This window comes from Phalangium opilio, unplaced genomic scaffold (assembly GCF_054372755.1).
Source record: "Phalangium opilio isolate 3A_F unplaced genomic scaffold, DU_Popi_V2 ptg000042l_1, whole genome shotgun sequence".
Taxonomy (NCBI): Eukaryota; Metazoa; Arthropoda; class Arachnida; order Opiliones; family Phalangiidae; genus Phalangium; species Phalangium opilio.
The window spans coordinates 6,632,759-6,659,472 of NW_028324166.1; the positions used below are offsets into that span (position 1 = coordinate 6,632,759).

At 37.3% G+C, this 26,714-nt stretch overlaps 2 protein-coding genes and 1 long non-coding RNA gene across 6 annotated transcripts; 2 read left to right on the forward strand and 1 right to left on the reverse strand.

Moving 5' to 3' along the window:
* The first annotated feature begins 1,237 nt into the window (after positions 1 to 1,237).
* Positions 1,238 to 12,174, forward strand: LOC149678731 (cytochrome P450 4C1-like). 4 transcript variants are annotated; one of them, XM_089836669.1, is made up of 12 exons: positions 1,238 to 1,453; positions 2,282 to 2,674; positions 4,471 to 4,589; positions 4,991 to 5,076; positions 5,491 to 5,681; positions 6,877 to 6,946; positions 7,016 to 7,142; positions 7,764 to 7,958; positions 8,840 to 9,013; positions 9,164 to 9,230; positions 10,556 to 10,735; positions 11,701 to 12,174. In XM_089836669.1, the coding sequence occupies exons 2-12, from the start codon at positions 2,440 to 2,442 to the stop codon at positions 11,859 to 11,861; spliced, it is 1,605 nt and encodes a 534-aa protein (XP_089692795.1). In that variant the 5' UTR covers positions 1,238 to 1,453; positions 2,282 to 2,439; the 3' UTR covers positions 11,862 to 12,174. The 4 variants fall into 4 exon arrangements, with proteins under 4 accessions (XP_089692795.1, XP_089692797.1, XP_089692796.1 ...); XM_089836671.1 differs by having other exon boundaries at positions 2,380 to 2,674; XM_089836670.1 differs by having other exon boundaries at positions 1,238 to 1,348; positions 2,303 to 2,674.
* Positions 12,175 to 12,857: 683 nt separating this feature from the next.
* LOC149678732 (multidrug resistance-associated protein 1-like) lies at positions 12,858 to 26,074 on the reverse strand. The gene is made up of 21 exons (XM_089836674.1): positions 25,291 to 26,074; positions 23,979 to 24,155; positions 23,700 to 23,813; positions 23,496 to 23,633; positions 23,292 to 23,429; positions 23,037 to 23,095; positions 22,660 to 22,962; positions 22,131 to 22,305; positions 21,816 to 22,070; positions 20,619 to 20,822; positions 20,254 to 20,400; positions 19,681 to 19,771; positions 18,906 to 19,276; positions 18,506 to 18,673; positions 18,177 to 18,361; positions 17,595 to 17,697; positions 16,960 to 17,484; positions 15,499 to 15,698; positions 15,168 to 15,294; positions 14,091 to 14,860; positions 12,858 to 14,028 (listed from the first exon to the last, which is right to left on the reverse strand). The coding sequence occupies exons 1-21, from the start codon at positions 25,333 to 25,335 to the stop codon at positions 13,917 to 13,919; spliced, it is 4,407 nt and encodes a 1,468-aa protein (XP_089692800.1). The 5' UTR covers positions 25,336 to 26,074; the 3' UTR covers positions 12,858 to 13,916.
* LOC149678733 (uncharacterized) lies at positions 21,806 to 23,394 on the forward strand. Its single transcript, XR_016366131.1, has 3 exons — positions 21,806 to 22,317; positions 22,404 to 23,039; positions 23,130 to 23,394. It is a non-coding gene; the product is annotated as an uncharacterized LOC149678733 (long non-coding RNA).
* Positions 26,075 to 26,714: the final 640 nt, after the last annotated feature.

Here is a 26,714-nt window from a genome sequence, read left to right on the forward strand (position 1 = left end):
CATATATTTATCTCGGTTTTGACTCATATGTTTATCTCGGTTTTGACTCATATATTTATCTCGGTTTTGACTCATATATTTATGAAGTCTTATCTAAGAGAGCTACCGCTCTCCTAGAATCTCGGTTATGACTCATATATTTATCTCGGCTTTGACTCATATATTTATCTCGGTTTTGACTCATATATTTATCTCGGCTTTGACTCATATATTTATATCGGTTTTGACTCATATATTTATCTCGGTTTTGACTCATATATTTATATCGGTTTTGACTCATATATTTATATCGGTTTTGACTCATATATTTATCTCGGTTTTGACTCATATATTTATATCGGTTTTGACTCATATATTTATCTCGGTTTTGACTCATATATTTATCTTGGTTTTGACTCATATATTTATCTCGGTATTGAGTTATATATTTATCTCGGTTTTGAGTCATATATTTATCTCCGTTTTGAGTCATATATTTATCTCGGTTTTGAGTCATATATTTATCTCGATTTTGACTCATATATTTATCTCGGTTTTGAGTCATATATTTATCTCGGTTTTGAGTCATATATTTATCTCGGTTTTGAGTCATATATTTATCTCGGTTTTGAGCCATATATTTATCTCGGTTTTGACTAATATATTTATCTCGGTTTTGACTCGTATATTTATCTCATTTTTGACTCGTATATTTATCTCGGTTTTGACTCGTATATTTATCTCGGTTTTGACTCGTATATTTATCTCGGTTTTGACTCGTATATTTATCTCGGTTTTGACTCGGATAATTTAATGATATAATATTACCTTAAGAGTTTAGATACAGTTATAAAACAATCAAAACGTTTTACACACTGAAAGTGAAGGCACCAACCGTACTAATTAAGTACCGAAAAAGCCCAGACACAGGACACGTCATAACCAAGGAAACCTTCATATAAAACCAATAAAAATCCATTACTTTGTTTTTCTAAATCTCCATCAATTAAATATTCTTTATCTTATAATTCCTATTTAGTTTGTTTTTGATCAATTGAAGTTAATACTTTTTATTAAAAATTAACCCACCATTTTTTTGGAAGTTTATTGGAACGTTTATTAATGTTCTAAGGTTCAGAGAGCCAAAATTCTAAAATCAATGATATTTGCTATAAATAAGTAATTTTCTGTCATATTTGGAAATATACTTTTAATTTATGGGCTTAGCAACTCATATTAAATTCCCCGTGAGTTTTCTATATTAATTTAAATTCCGGTGACGGATTCTATTGGTTTTTGAAAAAACGCGAATCTCGGCTTTTAATCGCACCTTGAAAAATTTTATCTCTAAACATTTTCTTCAATTTTCGTACTGATTTGAGATAATATAGCCCATAGCCATAAGCGCTTGAAGCCTCTAAATATTAATGTCTGAATGGGATCTAAAGAGAATAAGTCTGTTCACTCCAACCTGGTATTGAATTATAAGATACATTACAGTCGTGGAAGAATTCTCTTAAAGGGAAACATAACATTATACCTTAAAAGAGCGGTATTTTTCTAAATATTGAAGAAAAAAATATAAAAAAATATATGATCTTTTATTACAAAGTAATTAGCATTTAATTAGTCTTAAAAACGAGGACTACTGCACCCTCCGCCATTGGTTTAGTGGCGTCTGCTAAATCGAACCTCGTACCCTTACCTCTTCGATTTAGCAGACACCACTAACCCAATGGCAGCCCAGTAGTCCTCGATTTTAAGACAAATTAAATGCTAATTATTTTGTAATTTTACATTTCGAAAAAGGCTCTTCTTTCAAGATATAATGTTATGTTACCTGAACCTTTCATTTAAGCATTTTACTATTAAACAAGAGAATTGAGTAGGCCCCATAAACACCTCCTTGATTGCTGGCAAGGGCTTATTTTATCCCCCATGTTGTTACATTTAGAAAAACCAGAGTCCTTCGCCCTGATTTTCGTTCGAAGTGGAGTAAAATTAGCATGTTATCCGAAATTAAAAAAAGAAAAAAATACAGATTGGAACAACACAATAAAATACGAGGCCCTAAATTAAAAATTTAACTACAGAAAAATTCGGGGTACTCCTGCAATATTACTCTCTTTTAACTCGCTTATGTAAAAATCTCTCTTGCAATTCTGGCGTCCGATCTCTTGCAAGCGCTGACGTAAAATAAAAAGGGTAGAGACGTTACACCTAACAACCTCTGATAGATACTTAAGAGGTTTCACGTGCTTATGCTATAACCTACAGTCAATAAACCTTGAAAAATGTTCAGGTTACATTTTCCCTACTAAAGAGATATAATTCCGCGGGTGTGTTTTACTGCCGGTACTAACTATAAAGTAATTGAAAATATTTCATGTGTCAATTGAGAATCTAACAGAGTTCGTGCCGGGTCCCTAAGAAGATCGCTCTACCATTACAAAATTAACTATGATCGATTTAGAAGTATTTCGAATTTTAAGTTTCGTGATATATATGGTTAGATTTATCGCGGTCAGCCTCATGGTCAGCTTCTTTTTAAAATATTCGAAGAAAAGTCATTCGAGTATCGCCACCAGAGATAGTCAAAATGAGGTTCCAAATGTGCGGGGATGGCCTTTTCTGGGAATTGCTACTTTAATTCGCAAAACCAAATGGGCAGTGAAAGGCGTACCACCCCAAACTTGTAAGTACAAATAGATTATGTATAATCATATTTTAACTGTTCGACATTCGATATTATAAGTCTACATACATTTTTAATTGAATATTTTGGGCAAATGGAATTTTGGCTTAAATCGATGATAAGCAATTTTTTTGTTAAATAATTGATTTGTTTATAATCACATCTCTAAGCTGAAAAATTTCTTTCTAATAATTGATTATTTTATAATCACGTCTCTAAGCTGAAAAAATGTCTTTCTAATAAAGATAATTATACCCTTTTTAATAATTATAATTATTGAATTTCTAATAAAGATAATTATAGCCTTTTTAATAATTATAATTATTGCATTTCTAATATAATTATAGGCTTTCTAGTAATTATAAAAATTTTCTTTTTAATGATAATTAAATTAAAATTGACTTTCTAACAATGATAATTAAATTAAAATTGACTTTCTAACAATGATAATTAAATTAAAATTGACTTTCTAACAATGATAATTAAATTAATATTGACTTTCAAACAATGATAATTATAATTATTGCCTTTCTAGTAAGGATAATTATAATTATTGCCTTTCTATTATGGATAATTATGATAATTATTGTTTTTCTAATAGTTATAATAATTTTCCTACTAATAATAATTAAAACTATGTTCTTTCTAATAATGATATTCATAATTATGGTCTTTCGAATAATGATTTTTATAATTATTGCCTTTCTAATAATGATAATTACAATTTTTGTCTCTCTAATAATAATAATAATTATTATAATTCAATTCAATTCAAAGTTTATTAACTCTGTATAACAACGTGCTTGCGCACTTTTTACAGAAATAGTGTTAAGCTAAATTCACGTCATATATTAAATATAAAGTAAATAAAATTTCAATCACCTATAGAACAATTAAAAATATGTATAAAGTTAAAATCGAATAGCAAAATACAGTGAATTTAAGTTGTCAAATTGTATAATAGAAATAATGTAAAAGTTCTTGAGAAACACCAACTCTTTTATTCTGATTGAGATCTAATTAAGATTGCTTTCAATAATTTTATTTTGAATTTAGAATAACAAATTGAATATATACCATTATATTCGGTAATGATTCTGTTGACAGGCCAATTAGACAGATCAGCTTAGTTTACAAATTCACTGGCGTCATCACAGGACACATAAATTGAGGAATGGCCAGCGTTATAGTTATTTAAGTTGAATACAGATGGGCGAAGTTGTAATGTGTAACTTTCCACTCCTTACCAAAAATGCTCCTAAGCAAAAATTTCCCTATTTAATAACATGTTTACAACTTTCGCTAATCGTATAAAAACCTGTTTAACACTTTCGCTAATCGTATAAAAACCTGTTTAACACTTTCGCTAATATTTTAAAAACATGTTTACCACTTCTTCTCTGAAGAAAATGATGATCAAATGGAAAACACCCTTTTGGGTAGGGGAAATAATTAAAGTTCTCAATCCATTAAAGATCCTACTTCTTCTAGAACTATATAGAAATTTGAAGTCATGTGTAAATAATGTAGAGAAAACTAAAATCATCTGTTAATATTTTTCAAATTTATTTTTGGAAAATGGGGTTTTAGTGAAGAAAATGAAGATAAGTAATTTATTCAAATAATTGATGTTTTACAATCATGTATTTAAAATTAGGTTTTGACCCATGTTTTACTTTTCACGTCTTTGCTAACAAAAAGAGTTTTTATTAATAAGTTTTAACCTTGCTTATAAAGTGATCTGCTATGATTTGATAATAAAGGAAGAAGGCTAAAATGTCTTGAAATTGTTTCAGACACTTTGCAAGCCATCAATGGAATTCATAAGTTTTTTCAACACTTGGGTTTCGGAGTGCTACATTTTAACATTGGTCGAGAAAGCTTCTACTTTTTCAGCACTCCAGAAAAAGTCGAAGTACGTAAGCCCTGGGCGCCCTTAAGTGATAATTCTATACATTATATTAAGACGTTAATTCTAACCATTATTTTAAAATGTTAACCCTAACCATTATCTTAATATGTTACCTTAACCATTACCTTAAAATATAAATTCTACAAATTATCTTAAAATGTTAACCCTAACCATTAGCCTATCATAAAATGTTAACCCTGACCATTATCTTAAAATGTTAATTCTAACCTTTATCTTAATATGTTAGTTCTAACCATAGTCTTAAAATGGTAATTCTAACCATAATCTTAATGTACAAAATCTAACCATTATCTTAAAATTTAAATTCTATCCATAATCTTAATGTAGAAATTCTAACCACTATCTTGAAATGTTAGTTCTAACCATTATCTTAAAATATTTAGAAAATTCTAAGAAATTATCAAGTTTTGGATAAAAGTAGTTTTTACGACTTTCTTTTGCCTTGGCTCGGAAACGGTCTCATAAGCGGGTAGGTATCAAATTTATAGTTCCTCTATCATACAAAACAGGGGTAAAGGATTGAAGTCCCTATACTATTGAAAACAAACAGCGATTTGATTCTAGTGGAAATATCCATTACTTCAATAGAACTTCAGTTATAATTGTAATAGTGCAACACGAAGAGAAAGGTTAAATGAATAGCCCCTTGCGTAAAACTGCGTTTACACGAGACACTTTGAAACCGTTTTGAAAGCTGAAAACATTACATTTGGCTGAGAGGTATATGGAAATGCAATCACTTTTGTTAAAAATAGGTCAGTTCATTCCAAAGCGATTCAAAACGGTTTCAAAGTGTCTCATGTAAATGCGGCTTAAAAGCCTCATCACAGATATACATCATACGATTATTGATTAATTAATTGAACTATTAATATGGTTTTAGACAAGCAATCAGATGGAAGAAAGACCGGCGTCTGTTGACTCCGTCGTTTCACTTCAAAGTCTTGGGTGAATTCCAACCAATGATTTGCGAAAAAAGCCGTGTGCTCGTCTCCATTCTCAAAACGCAATTGGATAAAGAATTTATCGAAATTGAGCCATTACTGGCCAATTATACGATGGACGTTATTTGTCGTAAGTTAACACTTTGTATTAGTATATTAGAAACATCTTCCGAAATCAAGAATTTTTCGAACCAGAGAGAATTTATAATAGGGAGTGGAAACTGAGGAATATTATGTAGCTCAAAATCACGTGATCAACAAAATTGGCCAGGTCTATTTCCGGTACTGTTTTTTGTGGCCCCTCCCTCTAGGGTGGGTCTAGAATGTTGCGGAGGGTCTAGGGACGATGGGCACTACCTTTTTAGGGAAAGGGAAACGTCTGACTTAAAATAACTCCAAATGGCGCCAGTCGCACTCGAAATCGTGAACCCTTATTGGGTAATTGTACAACCAACAGTGATTGAGGGCAAACTTTAAAATTAAAGGAGAGTCATGTGACCGGAAATTTACCTGGCCAGTTTTAGCGTCGCAGCTTACTTGTTTGAGCTACATTGTATTTAGCACTGTCAAGTGCAAGAGCTTCCACTCCCTATTATAAATTCTCTCTGTTCGAACGTGCTGAACCATATTTTATGACTGTAACTTATGTATGTCCTTCAATTTAAAGAGTCTGTAAAGTGGTCGACAGACCATTTAAATTTTTTTTTTGGTTTTTTTTTTGAAAAAGGCACCCGACCTTTCCTTCCAACCATTGACGTATGTAGCTGATTTAAAACACGTCATAGGTAAAATACTTTGCGGTTTTAAAGCCATGGGCAAAGGAATACTGAAGGACCGATGGCAGAGGGAGAAAGTTGAAAAATACTTGTTAATTCTCCTTCTAGCGGCAGATGTAGGGGCCTTTGTCCATGGTAAAGCAGTTCCTTACATCCGGTAAGACTCTCTTGTTATTGGTTGTGAGCCACCCCCCTCCGGTATTTACCCGGTCCCACCTCCCGAGAGTCCGAGATCCCCGCTGCGTTTGCTAGAACAGTCGACCCTAGCAATAGCAAAGGCGCTGTGATTGGCCCAATTGTATCACCTGCCGGATAAGGCCGAATAACACAAAAATAGGAAAGTGCCTTAGGCCTAACACTATCTTCCCAGAACTAAGACGAGACTTTCGTTGCGCTTACCCTGGAGGGGGGGGGGTTGTGACGTCAATAACTACTTTTTCAAACCAAAAAAATTTCAAAGGTTCGCCGACTACTTTAGAGACCCTTTAATTCAAGCAGAAAGGCACAGAGTGATTATAAATTAAAGATTTTGGTATTGACCTTGTTTAGATACGGCCATGGGAACCGATATTGACGTTCAGCGTAAAATCCACTCTCCTTATGTATTGGCTCTAAAAAGGTTCGAACATGCAGACGAGAAAATAATCATACAGACAAATAATGTTTTTATTTCATCTCATACCAACAGACTTGCACGTTTGACGTTTAAGCGCATGGTGACATTTTACTTATGGAACGAATTCACTTTTAAATGGTCGGCGACGGGTAAAGAATATTATAAATGTCTTCGTCAAATAGATTCCTTCGTCAACGCGGTAAGAAATTAAAAATGATAAAATAAAATGATAATAAAGACTAGTCTTGCTTACAGTGATATCAATAGGTTTAATTTAATGCAGAATTTTATATTAGAGAATATTTTACTTTATATATTCTATGTGTTCTCGAGCCGTTAGTTTAAATTGTTTGGTGGAAAACATACTCTCAATTATATTCTCTAACGCATTTCAATGTTTTATTTTAAAATGAAGGATTCTTCATAAAAGTTATGCTTTATTTATTTCCCCCTGGCCTGTTTCGCGAGATGTAATCTGGTAGAAATTAGTTTTATATTTTGTAGCATGTAGCTACTCTTAGTAGTAGCTATGTGCTGGGAGACAATTTTGCTACACGTCTAGTGCTCGTGGCACATGCGTATTTTTTCGATTTGGACATTTAATTAGCACACTCGTTATGCGAATAACCCAGACTGCTCAAGCTTGCTGTTATAGTGTTATGATTATGACGGAATAGATTGACATACTGTAGGATGCAAAACGTTTCTCTTTCTCGCAAATTAAATAGGTTTAAGCGTAGTGAAATCGAAATATTTTCAAGGAAAAGAACATATAAAGTTACTTGGATCAATAACTTTGAGTCCCATCAATATGTTTTAGGTTATCGAAGATCGTATTGCTACTTTGAGCAAAAGCGAAACTTTTAAACTTCCTGAAAATAATGAAAAACTGATGAAGGAAGCCAAGACGGAGAAAATGACGTTCTTAGACACATTGATCTGGCAACACTTGTTCGACCCCAATTCCCTCTCCAAAGACGATATCAGAGACCAAGTTCATACTTTTATGTTTGCTGTAAGATGCCGTTATTTTTTCTAATCCATAAAAATAGTGTGTGAACGCAGAGAGAATTTATAATAGGGAGTGGAAGCTCTTGCCTTTGACAGTGCTAAATAAAATGTAGCTCAAACAAGTAGGCTGCGACGCTAAAACTGGCCAGGTAAATTTCCGGTCACATGATTCTACTTTAATTTTAAAGTTTGCCCTCAATCACTGTTGGTTGTACAATTACCCAATAAGGGTTCGCGATTTCGAGTGCGACTGGCACCATTTGGAGTTATTTTAAGTCAGACGTTTCCCTTTCCCTAAAAAGGTAGTGTCCATCTCCCCTAGACCCTCCCGCAACATAATAGACCCAACAAACAATTATACCGGAAATAGACCTGGCCAGTTTTGTTGATCACGTGTTTTTTGAGCTACATAATATTCCTCAGTTTCCACTCCCTATGATAAATTCTCTCTGGTGGAAGAAAACTTTCTCTTTGATACCATCAGGAAGTGATATCTAGTTTATTAGGAAGAAATTTAAGATGCCTAAGTATTCGCGCGCTATAGTCCCAGTCCCCCTTTCAAGTTACAAGGGAGGACGTGAAAGGAGGCCGGGCTATTTCGCCTCTCCTCAGTCGGAAAATACGTAATTTTCGTCATTCGCGTCGCGTTTACGTGAATTTTCCAGAACCAATGAGATGCTGGTTGTAATTTAGAGGCGGGGATCAACTCCGGACCTACGTTTGAACTGGAGATAAAGCTTATACCTTCTCCCTAATAAACTAGATACCACTTCTTGATACCATCTTAACTTCAGTTCAAATATGTAGAGTAGTCGACATTTTACAAATCATATTAGCTGTCAATAACTTGTTTTAATAAAATCTTAAACTAAAATTGTTCTTTAGGGCCAAGATACGACAGAAGTTGCTCTAACTTGGGCTATCTTTCTACTGGGCAATTACCCTGATGCTCAAGAACAGTTATACAATGAAATCCAACAAGAATTTGGTTTGGACAAAAGTTCTCCCTTGACAATAGAGATTTTCAAAAATATGCCTTACTTGGATGCCGTCATAAAGGTATTTGTCAAAATTTACTTCTAATCTTACTAAGCCATTTTAACTGAGGTCTTAGCTAACCATTGCCATATATCCTAGTAATGGTTTCATTAGAAATTTGGCAGATGTGTAACTTATTTGCTTGAAATTAACGTGTCGCGCCCATTTCAGGAAACATTAAGGTTGTACCCTTCGGTTCCATTCATTGGAAGAAAGACGCATTGCGATATCGAAATAGGTAAGGTCGTTATTTCGCTTATATCCCATTGGATAGAATCCGTTGGGCAGAATTTCATTGGGCAGAATCCTATTCGACCGACAATCCCATTCGATCGATGACGCGAAAGCCCATTCGATCGAATCCCATTCGGCCGAAAATCCCATTCGACAGAAATCCCATTCGGCCGAAAATCCCATTCGACAGAAATCCCATTCGGCCGAAAATCCCATTCGACAGAAATCCCATTCGGCCGAAAATCCCATTCGACAGAAATCCCATTCGGCCGAAAATCCCATTCGACAGAAATCCCATTCGGTCGGAAATCCCATTCGACAGATTGGTCATGAGAGGTAGTGAACGATGACAGGCGTTGCTTTTTGGCCCAAGCTTGAAGCTGCTGATAACGAGAATTCCGCCTTATTTATGGAATAAATGAATTCGTCTATATCCGATTCCACACACCGAACCTAACCTAACCTAACCTAGCCTAAGCTAACCTAACCTAGCCTAAGCTAACCTAACCTAACCTAAGCTAAGCTAACCTAACCTAACCTAACCTAAGCTAAGCTAAGCTAACCTAACCTAACCTAACCTAACCTAACCTAACCTAAGCTAACCTAACCTAACCTAACCTAAGCTAAGCTAACCTAAGCTAAGCTAACCTAACCTAACCTAACCTAACCTAAGCTAACCTAAGCTAACCTAACCTAACCTAACCTAAGTAACCTAAGCCAACCTAGAAAATAAGAATATTTTGGAAAAGGCCCATGTTTATTTTTCAAGGACCTTAATAAATATAGCATTATAAAATGCGAAATCGCACCAATGGGAAATTCGCTCCAACGAGACTTCTGTCCAACAGGAATAGGAAGTCTGCTCAATGGGAATTAGGTCCATTGGGAACAGCCGGCTAGCTTCGGTCAATTAGAACAACTTATTTTTTATTTCGGTCCAATGGAATTTCGTTCCAATGGAATTCTGTTCAATGGTTATATACCGTTATTTCATTCGAAAAGTTGAAAAGTATCACCACGTACAGAGGACATAAATCAAGCTTTGGTGTGATAATGTTCTCTCTCAAATAAACGTCATCAGTGCTTTCATTATGATGATGTGTGCAAAGTAAGAGTAATCATCCGTGTGGATGAAGAGTTCTAGTATACATCATGAAAAAGTTTGGAGTCTTTATATCCTCTGTGCTTTTACGCAACGGCATTCACACCGCTTTATAAAGTAGTGCAACGTTGAAATGTCCGCGGAAGAAAGACCATTTGACTGCGTTAAATTTCTTGCTTGCCTTCGAGTACGAACAATTAACTTTTTCGGAAATTTGCATAACGCAGATGGCTTACTGATACCAAAGGGAACCACTTGCGGGATAGCAGTTCAGTATCTTCATAGGAATGAAAATCAATTTCCTGATCCCGAACGTTTCATTCCCGAGAGATTTTTGGAAGAAAATAGTTCCGGACGACACCCTTACGCATACGTACCATTTTCAGCGGGACCTAGAAACTGCATAGGTAAGGTATGCCTTAAAACTCAAAGAAAAACTATTGAAGTTTCAGTCAAGGGTAAATCTTAATTTATCCATCTTGAAATTTGGAATATATTTTTAAAAAATGGGGCATATTTTTATAATGACTAAAACAATTAATTCTCGCCGTGTTTTTTCTCAAACGATGAGTCGTGAAATTTGATAACTGTGTCCTCAGTTTTTTTAGATCAACTATTAAATTTCAAGTAAAAAAATTGTAAATCGGGTTCATCAACAAAAGTGACATAATGAGGTTCTTTAAAACAATCATAGAGGATATACAGTAGATTAGTGGACACTTTAGACTTTACCAATGCATAACGCCAATATCTTGCCAAATTAATTTACAGGTTTTTTTCTCATTGGCTGATTGACTTCTGTACGAGACACCAAATTATTGGTTGATAATGTCGTCTGCTTTACTGTATATCCCCTTTTTTAGGGGTGACTGATTTATAGACAAAGGTAACCACGTGTTAACCAAGAAAGAAACAGAGGGCTGGAAGTAATACCAAAAAATTTAAAGAAAACTGACTTCAACAACTGTCTACTTCTTTATTGTATATCCTCTATGATAGAACGAGGAAGAATGACCGCAATTAGTTCAAAGAGGTTCTAGGTCTGATCGGGCAAGCTTCCATTCTTTAGTGCATGTTCTCTAAGGACAATCGTTAACAATCGTGCTCGGTAGCTAAGAATAATGTTGATGTGAAACGAAAAGGCAGTTTTTACAGGCTAATCGAGCTCTCGATGGAACTCTTAATAACGGTTGAATAATTCATTATTCAAAATTTCACCGATTGTAGTTGCTATTAATTTAAAAGCAATAGTTGCGTATTCATGGAATTATGGGGGTAAATAGTCCTCGTCTCGACTTGGAGAGGTTTATTTTGGTTACCCAACTTGTTAATATTTTATTAAAAATTAATTTAATGAAACCGAATTTTTCAGGGAAAAGATTTGCTCTTTTGGAGGAGAAATCGGCTATTGTGAATATTGTTCGAAATTTCAGCATCCGTTCATTGGATACCGTCGATAAAATTCCAACATGCCCCGAATTAGTGGCTAGACCCGCCAGGCCCATCAGGGTTGTCTTAACCCCTCGGATATGAGGCATTTCTTGATCATGCACCGGTTTGAAAACACAATCATCTCATAAGATACACATGTCTCTACTCTTTTTCACTCGATCTCTAATGAACTTCTTTCATTGAACACTGGAACAAAAATAAACCAGCTAGCTATAATATACAATGACTCACAAGTTATACTTATGTGGACGGCGAAAATCTTCCTAGTATAATCAAAGTCGTACGAAATGTGTAAACGTAAAGGTTGAAATAAAGAAATACAAATACAATGTCATTTGTACCATTTCTAATAATAAACCCGACAATGGATAATATTGTAAATAAAGGATTTTAACTTAACTGTGCCTGGTTAATTTAAAAGTTGGCTGCACATTCTTATTCAATGGCTCTTTTCATTAAGACCATAGAATAATTAGCGAAAAGTGACCCGACATTGCACTTCATCTTGTCAGGGTATTATCATTATAACAGTTCATGCAACCATTCTATAAGATGAGATGACGCAGGGCATGTTCAACCCCAAAAGCCATAAAGCTCCTTTTCCCACCTTGGCCAGTTATAACTTTATTTCTATTTCGTACTTATGCTTGTAAACCGTTTTAAACCACACGTCTAACTATTTTAAAACGAGTTTCTGAGATTTCTTCTCAGTTAACAACTGAGAAGGCAGTGGATTCACAGTGATTAATGAGATAATGCACAATTGCGTGAACTAAAGGTTCACTAAAGTCCTGACATTGCGAGGCTAGACGTTTCTCGTAACTATGGCCGATCACTGCGCACATCTTAACCCTTGATGATAATGGAGTAAAAGCCAATGTTGCATATTGGTGTCTGTGGTATAAACGAAAGGCCAGTAGGTGGTGGTGTTAGAAGCCAACAGGTACAGATGGGTGTGTATGTGTTATACATGAAAGACAAGTGCATCTCCGTCAGGGGCGCGAGCATACACGCGGAAGAGAGAAATACCTTTCACCTCTGCTTATTCCCCATCCCAAATCAAGAATATCACCTATTGTTGTTGAAAAACGTGTAAATTTATTATCACAGATCATGTCCCGATTTTCGCAGTTCGCTTTCTGAGACTTTATCTTTACATTTTTTAACTCTGCTAGGGTTAATTGAAGAAAAGATTTGGGAATTTCAATTGCACAGCATTATTAGGGACTTGCAGGTATTTAATTACGATAAGAATAACTGACTAACTGATTTGAAATTGAAATAAGTAAGGAAGGATAATTAACCAATGAAATTGAAATTATTTTAAAAGGCCAAGGCTTCATAACCTTAAAGGGAGTATAAAGTAAGTCAGTCCTTCTTTCATAAGGCTAGGACGGTTTCATAATGTTAAAGGGAGTATGAAACAGATTGAAAATTATATAATTGTATTAAAAATTAATAAAAATTACTAAATTAAAGGAATAGCGACGTGATTTAAAAATTATCTCAAATCTAAAGAAAACCTTACTTTTTTGAGAGTTTAAACTCTTCTGATTCCAAAAATATGCTTGAATAATATTTAATTATCAGGGAAAACACAGAAAAAACACTTTGAAAACTTGAAATTTGGGGGACAAAGGCAAATTTGCGGAGAAGAATTTTGGCGGGTTTTTCACCTTGCTACGTCATTCACGGCATCTCGCGGAAAAGCCAAGCGCGAGACTCCCGAGTTTACTAATGCGGCGCGCGCGCGAATCTGAATAAATTAAACTTAACGCTGCGCGGCGACACTAACAGGCGCGTCACGTGAGCGACATCTAGAGTGAAAATTTCTCCTTACTACGTCATCAAACGAAAGAAAATCTCAACTAGGCCTTTTCCAAACACAAAACTTTGATTGCAATTTAATAAATTGCTACGAAACCAAATAAAAAAGTAAACATATCATAATAAACTAGATTTTTCAAGGATTTTTTTCGCATTTTAAGTTTGTGGGTGACGAAAATTATGTCACTAACACTTTAACTAATTTACTGCTCTATTAGCATTAAAGTAAATGATAAAAGGTTCGTTAGACTCGTAACGAACTATACATAACATTAAATGTAAGGAATAGGTGCTTAATTTAAAGGTGATCTAGATTATGTTTGCATCTTTAGCCAAATCGAAGAACATTGATTCTTCATTCTTCAAGAGGGCATCTGGAGAGTCAAATTCCGCAATTCGGCCCTGATCGAGAACCATCACCCTAAGATATTTCAAATTAGCAAATCACTTTGGTAAGCCTGTTAAGTAGTTTGGTTTACTAACTTGTCATAGTCTAAGATGGTGTTTATTCTGTGCGCGATGGTGATGATGGTAGAGTTGGCAAATTCCTTCTTGATGGTCTCTTGAATGAGATCGTCAGTATCCATGTCGACAGAGGCTGTCGCTTCGTCCAAGATCAGGATCTTGGTGTTCCTCAACAAGGCACGAGCCAGGCAGACCAACTGACGCTGCCCGACGCTCAGGTTGTTACCTCCCTCGGCTACGGGGTGATCCAGTCCCTGCTCGAGTGACGTCACGAAGGACTTCAGGTGCGAGTGTTCCAGGGCGGCCCACAGTCGCTGGTCATCTTTTTCTCCAAAAGGATCCAAATTGAGTCTGAGCGTGCCTGAGAAGAGAACGGGCTCTTGGGGGATGATGGTCAGCCGCGAACGCAAATCGGACAAGCCCAATCCCTCCACGTCCACTCCGTCTATGACGATCTGACCACGTACCCCCTCGATGAGACGGAAGAGCGCCAGCGTCAGTGACGACTTTCCCGCGCCTGTCCGCCCCACCACGCCCACCTTCTCTCCGGCTTCGATCCTGACATCTATGTCCTTCAAAACCAAATCCAATCCTTCTCGGTATCTGGTGCTGTAGTCCTGGAATATGATTTGTCCTCGTTGAGGCCAGTCGGTAGGCGGTTGACATTCTGGTTTCTCCCACTCGGCCTCGGACTCCAAACGACAGTATTCGTCAACTCTTTCTATGGAGACGACGTTTGATTCCAAATTAGTGCCGGATGTGACGAAGACTTTCAGATATTGCAGAAGCTGTTCGATCAAAATATTCAATTAGTACTGTTTGTATATTTCTAAGTGACAATGCAGATAGAGTATTTGTCAAACAAATAGAGCCTTCGCAAATTCAGGGAAAATTATTATTAGCCAATTAGATTATTTAAAGAATAAAATATCGTTCATATGAGATACTCTTTGTTAATTCACTAACTAATGGTCCTTTTTTGTATCGTCGCAATTGAATGACATTTTACTATCATACTTGTATTAAGAGCTAATCGGAAAACCAGCAGAGATTTTGGCTTGTGGAAACGATTTTGATTTTCTCGGTAGCGCTTACCCGATCAGCATTAGCCAAGATCAATCCCACAAAATCAGTTGACAGAGTCCCTTTGCTCAAAACTATAAAAATTGCCGTGCAAAACATTAAGCAATTCCCCAAGATATTGTAGCGTACTGTCAGCCATCTGGAAAGAAAATGCAATTTATTGAATTGGAGAAATAAGTAGCGACTTAAGAATGCTCTCTTTGCTTTGGAACCACAGCGCGATTTCAACCCAAAGGTAAAAAATGTAGTTTAAATGCTGAGAAAGGTGTCGATCCAAATCAAGAAAGACTCAATTTAGTCCATGCTTTAATGACGCAATTATAAAAGTAAGTGAATGAGATACCTTTGCGCCATGTTCATCATGTAGTTAGCGGCAGTGCATTCGTCGATCAGTTTGAGGAAGTGTCCCTCGAAGTTCCGTCCAGCTTCACACGCCCTGATGACAGTGCTGCCAGCCACTGAACCTCCCACGTGCGAAAACAAGAAGGAATTTCTCAAGCTGGTTATCCGCTTGAATTGACGATTGCTCGACATCAAGAAACGCTGCAAAAGATTTGAGAAAAATCTTTTTATAAGTTCACTCCCTATGATAAATTCTCTCTGGTGGCGCAGAGGCCTCTTTCCCGTCGCCTAATAAAACTTTATAAAAAGTAACATAAAATTGAGGCAATTTTCTAACTTTTTTAGCGAGTTATCTATCGCAAGTGATAACTATTGTCTAAAGGGTTGATGCCAACATCGTTCGGTAGATGAGAGCGCGATATCTAAATAGATGATTATTTATTGTGTCATCAAACCTTCCCCTCGTGCTAGTAAAAAACAAGGTGGGCAATTTTAACCCTTTAAACGATAGTTTTCACTTGCGATAACTCTTTTAAAAAGAGAACTTTAGGAAACGTCGATAATAATCTTGACTATTTTTATTGCTCTCTATTTTTCGGTAGTCACATTTGAAGAGCTCCAAGCTCTGACCTGCAGTCAAGCCCTTATATGAGCGGATCCCATAATAGCGAACCTCTCAGAATACCGAATACACAGCAATTCTCTACACAGCGGTTCTCGTAAACGCAGAGTACATGTTACAGCAGGTCAAGAAGTGACTTCCCCACTACTCCTAATGTATAATTCTAAATTTAATAAACAAAGAGCATTACACACAGGGTGTGAGCATTGAAAGTCGTTTATGATGGTGTAGGTTTTGGTTATAAATTAAATACTAAATAAATCCCAAAGTTTTAGTTTCAATCTCTCCTAGAAGTACCTTAGAACATAATTGGTCAGTGAGTGAAATAATGAAAATTTTACTTCAGGTATTTCGTAAACTATATTAGGTACAAACTCGTAATTTGGCGATAGGGGTCGGCCCAGTTCGAAGATACCGGGCTTAAAAAAAGTGCCTAAGTTGTTCGGAGTGCTATTGGCGAGTGCACTGAGTGCTTAATTTGGCGGATCCACCACTGTGCTCGCAGATATTTTCCCTCGCAATGAGTGTGTGAATTGATCTAGGGGCCGACCCATCACCTTTCCCGGGGCCCCGCAAAGTCTCTTGAAGGTTCTGTTAACACCGCAATTTCGCAAAACATAGGTCGCCATTTCTAAAACCGCAGTTTTGCACAACGCCGCTGCTTTTTTAATTCCCGGTTGCTATTTCGGGAACTGCTCGTAGAAGGTACAATACGAATTATTAGAATCAAGAGCGGCTATCTCTAACTCGATATAAATTCCGTGTTTAATCACGACAATTAACAATTGAGAGTAATATTGAATAACTACTTATGAATGGAGACTGAAATCGAGTTCCTACCTGAAGTAAAAGGTATCCAACGACAACAACAATGAAGGGAATTAAGAATAATGGTAAATATATTGCAATTCCTAACGGGTAAACAATTAAAAATATTAATCCCCAATTGGTAAGCACTAAAATTAAAGGTAAATGCTGATCGAGGGCGTCGATATCTTGTGAGAACCGATTGAGAATCCTTCCAACGGGGGTCGTGTCGAAGAAGGACATGGGCGAACGAGATACGCTGTCGAGCATTCTCATATGCAGACAGTTTGCCGCTTGTAGACATCGAAAGACGCTGATGGTTACGCTCAGGTATGCAACAATGGCTTGAACTAGACCCAGAACGAATAAGACCACTATACGGGTTGTCCTTAAGTTTGGGTTCGCTTTAAAATCTTCCTTGGAGTCCGCGCACCACAAAGACAGCCAGTGTATTGACGCGAAATTTATGACTACACCACTAATGAATACTGCTTCGATGATCGCACACCATGATAGACCAAACGCTTTAAAATATTGCTGGTATTGTGTTACGGATATCTGCAAATGCGCAATAACATTATCACGAGGAAAAATAGAGTTTTTGTTCTCTCGAGAAGCCAAGAAAAGTCCAAACTCTCTTCGTATATTAACGAATAACGAGCACATACGTTTCCTTCTTTGAGCGTCTCTTTAGTCATCAATTTTGCCTCTTCATCCGAGACTTTTCCTTGGGATGCAAGATGAAATCTCTCAGATTTGATAGTTAACCTACTACAAAATTTGCATTATCAGAATTCATAAATTAGCAATGTGTGTTCTCTTTGAAGAATAAATTGAGGAAATTTAAAATAAGCGCTGTATCTACAAACAGTACACGCTAAAAAGCGGTTGTCCACAAAAAAAATTCAACCTGTTATTTAGCAAAGAACAAAGATAATTTCCATGACTTGAAGTATTTTCGCTTTTCTACAACTTGATGGTGGTAGCAAGTGAAGCTATAGTTTAACATACTAAAAAAATTGCATTTTAAAATTTCATAAATTAGCAAATAGTGTGTTCATTTTGAAAAATCAATTGAAGAAATAAAAAAGCGGTATTCTACAAACAGTATAAGCTAAACGGCGTTTGCCCACAAAACGAATCGCTGGTTATTTTTAAAGAACAAAGATAATTTCCATGACTTGAAGCATTTCGCTTTCCTACAACTTGATGGTGGTAGCAAGTGAAGCTATAGTTCCAAATTTACTCACGACGGTTCTTCTTTATTCTCGTCGCTCATGTCACTCATGTGTTGCCCGAAATAATCTCTGGCCATTCCCTGACGACTCATGATTTCGTCATAGGATCCCCTTTCGATGATTCGTCCGTTGTTCATGAAGAAGATCTCGTCCACTTCTCGGATGAAGCTCAAGTTATGCGTCACCAAAACTCTCGTCTGTAAGAAATTGAATTTCTATTTGTCGAGCGAGCAAGGAACTAACTAACTACTATTGGAGTATTGGGAACGATACGACATGTCGAACACCTGCATTGATGGTCGCTTGACGCTTTAATAGAAAATATAAAAATAACCGTTTACTTTCTTTCGAAGTAATCCCCTTGGTCCAATGACTTCATTGAAGAGATGTTTGGCCACGTGCGAGTCAACCGCGCCCAAAGGGTCATCAAAGAGATAAACATCGTCATCGCGATAAATTGCTCTGGCCACGTTGACCCTTTGCTTCTGACCACCACTCAAGTTGATACCCTAGTAAAATTAGTAAAGGAACGCATTACAAACGAAATCAGCTATATATGGAACTAAGAATGACACGTCGCAACGCACTATATTTTTAGGTCTATTTCTACAGCTTTCCGTGAAATAGACATATATATATATATATATATATATATATATATATATATATATATATATATATATATATATATATATATACTTTCTAAGGGAGGATCCTTTCATTTCTTCTGATAATACATACTCTTTCTCCAATTTCCGTTTCGTCGTCAGCGGGTAGCTGGTCGAGATCCGGTTGTAGGGCGCATGCGCGTATGACGTTGTTGTATCTTTCCTGGTCCATTTCATCGACGAAGAGTATGTTCTCTCTGAGTGAGGCGTTCTGGATCCAGGGTTGTTGAGTGACGTATCCCACTCTCCCGGCCACTCTCACCTCCCCCTCCGCCTTCTGCATTTCGGAAACCAGAGCGGACAAGAGAGAAGACTTGCCACAGCCTACGGGACCCACCACGGCCACCAACGAACCGCGGGACACTTTCAAATTGATGTCCTGAAGAGACGCTGCTGCCGGATCGTGAAGGTTCCAATGAAACGTTCCCTTTAGAATCTCAATCGCTGAAATTTTCATAGAAATAAACTGATGTTAATATTGGTCAAAATTGACCAATTACGAGCTCAAATATTATTGTAAACAATTTAAAAAACTATTTTAGGCTTTCCTCTTTAAGAACGACATGTTGAATGACTTATTTTTTCATTCGAAACTAGATTATTGCGCTAAGCCAGAATTAATTTAGACCCGCAGGATAAAGCTACTGTGATTATCGTAGGAGGGTATTCTCTGTTTATACCAATGCTTGGATTGGTGGGTTAAGTTCGTTCAACTGTCTCTTTCTCCGCGCTCAAGTTCGCGCCTCTACTTTTTAACCACAATTAATCTTGAGCTTAATAGCTGATGAAAGAAAACAAAAAACAGCGGACACATCTCGATTTTTCAAGTCCCTTATAAATTGACATACCGAATTGGGCATCGCAAGACTTCTGCACCACGTAACGCTTGGTTTCCCCACGACTCAACAACTTTGCAATTCTTCTTACCGACACGTGTGTCTGTAAAGAATCACTTCGTGAGCTTGCCTCATTTTGAGATAATTTAACTAAAGGGAACGTCAAAGTGACAATCCTGTAAGATTCTTTTTCTAAAAACTAGATGACCCAAGGGCTGGGCTCTTAGGATGATCGTCGTTTGTCCCATGGTCCGAACATCCCCTTTGATATATTTAGAAGGAGAAGAAACTAGTAGGTTCAAGGAAGATGGAGATAGGGAAGTTTCGTGTAACGCTATAACTCCGGTCGCCCAAAAATCCCGTTTTCGGCGTGGATGTGCATGTGCGCATGCGCCACACTTTTCTCGCGCATCGTGCTGAGTATAGGCGGAACTACCGGGTTCCTGCGCAGTTCAAACTAACGCCGAATATAAGTCATGTGACCTGCTACATTTCGTGAAGAGAGATTCCTATACTGACCAAACTTCCCTATCTCCATGTTCCTTGGTAGGTTTATCTTTTGACCCTCCCTGACACCGTTCTTACCAAAACTAACGTTTTAATTACTTCCGGAAACATGAGCATTGACGTCGCTAATAATCGTACCAACTGAAAGGAGACGAAAGCTTTCCTCGAGGTGAGAACGTTATCGTCGTCAATTAAAACGTACATGGCGAAACATGGGTAAGTAATCTGAAAATTTAGAAAAATTACTGTACGAACTTCAAATCAATATGGACGTAAAACAGTGAGTAAGCCCTAAAGCTCAATAGTTAGAAAGAGATGACAACAGCGTTAAAACTAGCAACCATGATATTATTCCATCCCGGAAATGTGGTGTTATCGCCTTTCTTGAGCCTGGCGATCGATAATAGTAATAACCCACTTCTTGTAAAGTTTTAGCTACATACCAAAACCGGGATGAGAGCAGTTATAAATCCATTCATTGCTTGGAAGAGGGTTTGTTTCTTCATGACTGCAATTTCTTTCTTCCTTATTTCAAGAACGATTCTGTGGAATGATCTCTCCCAGGCGTACAACTTCAAGACGCGGATTCCGTTCAAGATTTCACTCATCATTTTCATTCTGTTGTCCTTCAGCTTCATCAGCTCAATCTAATTGGTGAGATAATTCAAGAAACTATTCACAGAAACTCCACAGTTTATATTCGCCTGAATAAAGCACATCAGACAAACTGTTGAAGCTTAAAGGACCTATAAAGAGGCATCGTCGGATGTATAAAAATTATTTGATATACATATACGTCGTAGGTAAGTGACTGAGGAAAGACGTAGTTCAAAGAAGCTCCGTTCGTTTTAATTCGAAAACTACTGCAATCTCGCGAAAAACAAGGACTAGATGTCCTGTCCAACTCTATCTGGAGTCTTCGCATTTTGGCGTCACGTGGTGCCTGAGACGTATTTTAAATAATTTTTACCAACCCACCTTCTTTACAGTCTCTCAACTCGAGTTCCAAGAACGTAGGTATTTACAAGAAACCTTGATCTGCTTTTCGCTCTAAAGGCTCGTTTACATGAGCGCGAGAAATGGAAAAAGTCGAAGCTTAAAGCTGAGTGATGAGGCGTATTGGGGGGCGTACCGTCAGAGAGAATTTATCATAGGGAGTGGAAAATGAGGAATATTATATAGCTCAAAAATCACGTGATCAACAAAACTGGCGAGGTCTATTTCCGGTATAATTTTTTGTGGCCCCTCCCTCTAGGGTGGGTCTAGAATGTTGCGGGAGGGTCTAGGGGAGATGGACACTACCTTTTTAGGGAAAGGGAAACGTCTGACTTAAAATAACTCCAAATGGCGCCAGTCGCACTCGAAACCGCGAACCCTTATTGGGTAATTGTACAACCAACAGTGATTGATTGCAAACTTTAAAATTAAAGGAGAGTCAATTAACCGGAAATTTACCTGGCCAGTTTTAGCGTCGCAGCCTACTTGTTTGAGCTACATTGTATTTAGCACTGTCAAGGGCAAGAGCTTCCATTCCCTATTATAAATTCTCTCTGTTTTAACATTTCATTGATGCGCTCTACAGGAGATTGTTATAAATGTATGCCTATGGTCTAGTGGTGTTTTAGTTTGATAACATTTACCTGTAATTCTTTGCATTTCTTAGTACTGATATAGTTCAGTGGAAGAAGAACGAAAATAGGTACGACGCCAGCAAAGGCTGAATAGCCCAGTTCTTGATACATGAAAGCGAAGCACAGTACTGTTTGTACCGGGACCGACCACAAGAGGCCCATTTTCTGCGAAATTATTTGGAATCTGTTCGTGTCGACGTACATCGTGTTCAGAATTTCGCCCATTGTCAGGTCACGTCGATCGCTACTCGTCAATCGGAATGTCTGCTTCGACGAATCTCATTAATGAACTTGCGTCGCACTCTCACGATAACCCTAACTTACTTTTTTATACAGAACGTGCATGGTGGCAGATTTGAGTCTCAGTCCCAGTTTGGTGTGGAAAATGGCGCTGCCTTCTTGCAACAAAGATTGCAAGAGTCCAGCCAAACCGTAAAGGCAAGCGTAGAAAATCCCCTTCCACAAAGGATCTTCGCTCGTCGAGTAATCAATAATGGAACTGAAAACATAAGTGAGTAAACTAGTTAAGTTTACTTAATTCATTGCATCGTGGCCAACCATTTGAAATCTCAACCTCTGTTTGAATAAATTGTAAAGAATATTCAGAGGAATGAAATATTCAGAATGCTGTCAAACAGAAACAGAAAATGTTATTGCTCATGCGACTGGTCATTTCCCCTCACTTCAGTATATGTGCAAAGGACTAACTGACATTAACAAAGGAACTTAATTTCATCCTTTAAGTGAAAACCATGCACAATCTTGTTCTTTTTATTTGAATTTGATTTCCCGTAAATAATCACCTATGTTAGGAGGTGTCATATATATATTCCAAGAAAGTGAAATTGTTTACCCTGTCAAAAGGGCAGGACCGATAGACACTACGTCGGAGAGAACTTGAAAGACCACTCCAGCAATCAAGCAAGGCCCGACTGTCCTCAAAAAGGGCCAAGTTATTGACTCTCTTTTATATTTGGTTCTGTTTCGTTCTTCCGAAAATCTTTTCATATCAATTTCATCACCGTCAGTTTTGATCTCAGCTTGGGGCTTCCAGTATTTTTCGAAAAGGCGCGAGACAGTCAGCGCTCGCTCCGCCTCATTTAAGTCGTACACATCCGATGGCTCCAGGTTTTTCTTCCAACCTTTCCACAGGGCGCTACAATTCGTTGCTGTTATAACGTCTTCAAAAAGGGCCAATATAAAAGAACACAAGAACGGGAGCAGATTTACCTGGTAAGCCATGAATGAACCACGCGTGAACAAAACGATGCTTCATCTTCCCTTGATTCCTTAATGTTTGAAAATGATGAATTTTTTTTTTAGATTTTTAATAGAAAAAATTTTGTTTCTATGTGCCATAAGTATGACACTGAAACGTTACTGAGATCTAAATGGAGAACGACAAGCGAGAAGACTAGAGCTCCTAGTAACCCTAGACCGTGTCAAACTTATAATACATTAACAACAAAGTGTAAGGAGTATTACCATTTTGACTTCAATTGCGTACTTTTGTTTTTCGTATTGCGGAGAAGCGTCACTCAGTGTGTGTAATACGAGGGTAACTACTACTAATGGGTAAATTACCGACTCAATTACCAACCCCAAATAGTCATCTTTGTCGTTCTGAAATATTTTATGATTTTATCTTGCAGTAATATTATTATAAAATGTAAAAGAAAAATCCCTTACTCGTAAATAGTATTTCATGATGATGGATCTCAGTGTAATAGTTTGCGTTAGTGTTAAGAGAAACCAAAACATGGTCAGGATTCCGGACAACACCGTGCCACCCCCTCTGCCGTAAATTATGAGGAATAATGCCAAGATCTGCAAAACGCACCTTCAATTTATGTCGTCGAAATATGTGGATTTTATATTTTTAAATTGTCTTACGTAAGTTCCAAACTGAAGGACGACCGCCAAATTGTCAACGACTTGAAAATCGCCGTTGTATATTTGACTACCAAATTTCAAGACGCTAATTGCGGCCAGTAACAAAACCAACAGCTGAAACAACAAAGCCAAAGTATATTATCTACGTTTTAGGCAGTTTTCCGACTTTCGGCTTTAAAATAATTTCCCGAGAGGAAGAATAACCAGTGCCGAGAAGGATGTAATCGTACAGAGAATTCGGTGCCGTACAACGATGATCCTTGCACAATAAGGACTTACACTTTTCGTAATGGAAAGTTGAGAACAACGGACGCTTCGCCGCTCCGACTTGGCGATCAGCGCGATTTCCAATGGAAGGAAGAACCAGAGTGTCGCGCATGGCACCCAGACCAGGATGGTCTTTTGAAAACATGGTGTAAAGTCTGGATCATCCGTGTACCATGTCAAATTGCCGTCCTATTAAAAAAATTGCAGAGGCAAACGCCATCAATTAATAAAATAAACTTATTGCCCTGGTGAAGAAATATAACTACTAAGAATTATGGAGATTGCACGAAAGAATAATATCATTAGGTATTTGTGACGTTTGTTATCGTAAAGTAGATGTCGGTAACACCAGGAATACAGATTTATTATACTTGATGTCTTTAAGAGGCCACAACCCCATACTAGTATCTGATTTAGGTAAGTGGAAGGGCTTGAAACTTAGTTACAGCAGAGAGAATTTATCGCAGGGAGAAGAAACTGAGGAATATTATGTAGCTCAAAAATCAACAAAACTGGCCAGGTCTATTACCGGTACTGTTTTTTGTGGCCCCTCCCTCTAGGGTGGGTCTAGAATGTTGCGGGAGGGTCTAGGGGAGATGGACACTACCTTTTTAGGGAAAGGGAAACGTCTGACTTGAAATAACTCCAAATGGTGCCATTCGCACTCGAAATCGCGTACCCTTATTGGTTAATTGTACAACCAGCAGTGATTGAGGGCAAACTTTAAAGGAGAGTCATGTGACCGGAAATTTACCTGGCCAGTTTTAGGGTCGCAGCCTACTTGTTTGAGCTACATTGTATTTAGCACTGTCAAGGGCAAGAGCTTCCACTCCCTATTATAAATTCTCTCTGGTTACAGAGCCTGCTCCTACTTCTTCGCGATTCATTGGAAATTCACACATACAGGACAACCGTCGACCCAAGGTTTAATCGATCAATTTAATAAAGAGAACTTATTTTAAGTTATTTACATTTGGGTTCGACGCTCATAGGTTGCGTAAATTTTTGGGCTCTGGTCCTTAGCTACGTGGTTTCTAAGTTAAAATGTATTATGCATGACGTCAGGGTGACATTTTACATGCAACCTTCCTTTTAATTCAACCAGAATGATTCAAAGTAGCAAGAAAAAAATATATATTCCTGGTAACACTAATCACACTGTTAACTTAATATATTTAATTGACTTTCGATACTAATTATATGTATTTTTTCATACATTTATTGCTCTAAACTCAATAACATAAATTATACTCGAGAGTTCTACCACTTTATCATTGTTACCGTGCCTAAATCAATTTGTTAGACCTGAAAAATAAAAACATACCCAAAATGGAGATTCACAAAAGTCATCCAAAATGGAGGAACCCATTTTAATATGTTTAACACTAAAATATTTGCTGAAATAAAATTATTTCGGGAATTTATTTAGCACTGTGATCTGGCGACTAATACTTTCAACCTCTTGCAATAAACCGTAACGTAAAACTATATATACATTCAGACCTTGATCGTAAAACACAAGTGGATTTCAGAACGAAATTCTTCTACATTATAGCAGAAGTGAGATGAGACTAGAAGTGAAGGGCTCTAGCATTGATACTAGTAGATCCTGGCACTAGTGAACAAATTTGAGGATTTTATGCCGCTTTTCACGCGCTAAAACTAGAGAGAGAAAAATTGGTCGAGTTCCAAAAACATTTCCTACCCCCTTATCCCTCAACCTAAATCCGCAGAACACGGACGCCGCTGCTTGAATCTAGTTCGACCGTCTAACACCGCGCGTCTCACGTTTTGGAGGGGAAATTCTGAAACCGCCACCAGAGGGCCAACCGTTGGTGTGTTATCAAGAATATTCACTTTCGCCGAGTGAAGAATTTGGTTAGCTCAGTACTTCTGGTCTCATCTCACTTCTGATTATAGCTAAAAAAACAAAATTCCAGACTTCAGGAGATAAAACCGTTCTTTTATGAACTGTACATTTTGTCCTTATTCCCAGGGAAGATTATATAATAATCTTTAATTACTGATTAGAGACTATATTTTTTGATCTTAAAGAGTAAAATTTAACAATTTTTCTTCGTGAAAGAATTTGTTTCAATTGACGAAAGATACGATAGGTCTAAATATCAAATTACAAAGAAGATAGCCATGTCAAGGCCGTAAAAAGAATACATAGCTCTTCTTGAACCAAATCCAAGATAGTGGACCTCGAGGGCAGATAATTAGTTCTGGCTTATCGGAGGTGACATTTCTTTATCAGTTTCCCTTGTGACGGTGTGAGCCTTTGGGTAAACCACTTCTACGTTAACCCATCGGAGAACCCTGAAAACGTGCCCAATGCGGACAAAGGGTCAGAGCATGGACTAAACAATACTGAAGGACCGATGGCAGAAAGAGAAAGTTGAAAAATACTTGTTAATTCGCCTTCTAGCGGCAGATAGTAGCAAACCGGATAGTGGGGGGGGGGAATCAACGTTCTAAAGAGGGAAGAAGCTAACGTCTTATTTTGCCTAGATGGCGCTAGCGTTTTCCGGGATTTGACTCAGCATTTTTCATAACCCCCCCTCCATTTTGGGGCTGAAAAGGGGGAAGTAAGCTTAACATTGGTTGTTTAGTCGCTTAGTATGGGGCTCTATGGGCTGCCATCGGTCCTTCAGTATTACTTCGTCCCACAAAATGGCCACGAGGTTTCAAATGTTAATTGTTCACTTTAAAAATCAGTTCCAACAAGATTATTGTTCTCAGTTT

What these genes read in the sequence shown, in the direction of transcription:
- LOC149678731 (XM_089836669.1), top strand. Translation starts at nt 2,440, where the DNA reads ATGATCGATTTAGAAGTATTTCGAATTTTAAGTTTCGTGATATATATG. An exon ending in GCACTCCAGAAAAAGTCGAA is followed by an intron (nt 4,590 to 4,990) that starts GTACGTAAGCCC and finishes TAAAATATTTAG; the next exon opens with AAAATTCTAAGAAATTATCA. An exon ending in TATGTATTGGCTCTAAAAAG is followed by an intron (nt 6,947 to 7,015) that starts GTTCGAACATGC and finishes TCATACCAACAG; the next exon opens with ACTTGCACGTTTGACGTTTA.
- LOC149678732 (XM_089836674.1), bottom strand. Translation starts at nt 25,335, where the DNA reads ATGGGTTCCTCCATTTTGGATGACTTTTGTGAATCTCCATTTTGG. An exon ending in GTTCATTCATGGCTTACCAG is followed by an intron (nt 22,963 to 23,036) that starts GTAAATCTGCTC and finishes AACGAATTGTAG; the next exon opens with CGCCCTGTGGAAAGGTTGGA. An exon ending in ACCATCTTAGACTATGACAA is followed by an intron (nt 14,029 to 14,090) that starts GTTAGTAAACCA and finishes GAAATATCTTAG; the next exon opens with GGTGATGGTTCTCGATCAGG.